Consider the following 1,400-nt stretch of genomic DNA (forward strand, 5'->3'; position numbering starts at 1 on the left):
CTGGAGCGCAGGTGTGTCCTGGGGTATGGGGCCAGGGCCAGGCAGGAAGACAGGGACTGGGAACAGGGAGCAGAGAGAGTCCAGCTTCTGGGAGGAGGAGGAGGGACTGAAGTGCGGCTCTCCCAGCCCCATGTCCCCGGCAGGCGCTCCAGCTGTTTGAGTCCCATGCGGGGCACCTGGGTCCGGAACAATTTCAGGACTTTGCCCTGCCTTACATCCGAGACATCGCCCAGGCTGTCAAGAGCAAGCTGAAGGAGGAGACGCTGCCCCTGGTGCCCATGGTGAGTCAGGGCTGCTTGGATTGACCCTGACATCTTGGGGGCTGCTGGAGAGGGGTGCATGCCCTGGTACCTGCCTCCCCCAGTCTAGCTGGTGGAGAGGGGCCTGACCCATAGCGGAGTTACTGTCTGTCTTCTCCCTCCCCAGATCATCTTTGCAAAGGATGCACACTACGCACTGCGCGACCTGGCCCATGCTGGTTACGAGGTGGTCGGTCTCGACTGGACCATCCGGCCCCAGGAAGCTCGGTAAGAGTCTGGCAGAGCGCTCAGGTGCCTGGGCAGCACTCCAGGCTGGGTACCCTGACCTCTTCCTCTGCCCTGAGCCATCTCAGGCCTGGAGATTTCTGCTTGAGGTGGGGATAGTTGGACCCCCATGCTACGTGGAGCTCACAGCAACCAGGGGCTGCACTGAGGGGCACCTTGTGCCCTGTGATGGGGCTGCAGGCACCTGGCTGCGCCCAGCCTCTGCACCACACGCAACAACTCACCTGCTTCCTCCCTGCTGCAGTGCACAGACAGGGAAAGATGTGACCCTGCAAGGGAACCTGGATCCCTGTGCTCTCTACGCACCCAAGGTGAGCCATGGCCATCACCAGCAACAGGAACTATTTCTAGCCTGTGTTAAAGGCCTCCTGCCTCAGTTTCCCCACCTATAGTGCTGGCTCGTGTCCCAGCGGTCCCCTGGGCTGGCTGGGGACTGGTGGGAGTGGAGTACCCTGGGCTGGATGGGGCTGACATATGGTTTTCCACCATGTCTACAGGAGAAGATTGGTGAGTTGGTAAAGAAGATGCTGGAAGGTTTCGGGACCCAACGCTACATTGCAAACCTGGGCCATGGCCTCTACCCCGACATGAGCCCCGAGCACGTGGGTGCCTTCGTGGAAGCTGTGCATGCACATTCCCAAACAAGCACAGCTGAGCCTGGGGGCTTGGGGACAGGACCCCGGTTTGGGCACAGTCACCCCAAGTAGTGTGTTGTCACAGGGCTCACTCCAGGCTGGGCTGCACCATTAAACCAGCACCTTCTCCGCAGCAGCCGTGTGGCTCTGGCTGGGGGGATTGGGAACTGGACAGCCCTGGAGGAGATGGGCAGTGATGGCAGCCTGGCAGGGGGCATGT

At 61.1% G+C, this 1,400-nt stretch overlaps 1 protein-coding gene across 1 annotated transcript in view; it reads left to right on the plus strand.

Moving 5' to 3' along the window:
* UROD (uroporphyrinogen decarboxylase) overlaps positions 1–1,252 on the plus strand; it is a gene marked incomplete at its 5' end in the record, with an annotated part of 2,301 nt that extends 1,049 nt beyond the window's left edge. Inside the window, 4 exons of the mRNA XM_009697970.1 lie at positions 144–281; positions 427–527; positions 790–856; positions 1,043–1,252. Of these exons, the coding sequence (XP_009696272.1) occupies positions 144–281; positions 427–527; positions 790–856; positions 1,043–1,252 (516 nt within the window). The remainder of the gene's footprint in view (positions 1–143; positions 282–426; positions 528–789; positions 857–1,042) is intronic.
* Between the last annotated feature and the right edge of the window lie 148 nt (positions 1,253–1,400).

This window comes from Cariama cristata, unplaced genomic scaffold (assembly GCF_000690535.1).
Source record: "Cariama cristata isolate BGI_N322 unplaced genomic scaffold, ASM69053v1 scaffold35083, whole genome shotgun sequence".
Taxonomy (NCBI): domain Eukaryota; kingdom Metazoa; phylum Chordata; class Aves; order Cariamiformes; family Cariamidae; genus Cariama; species Cariama cristata.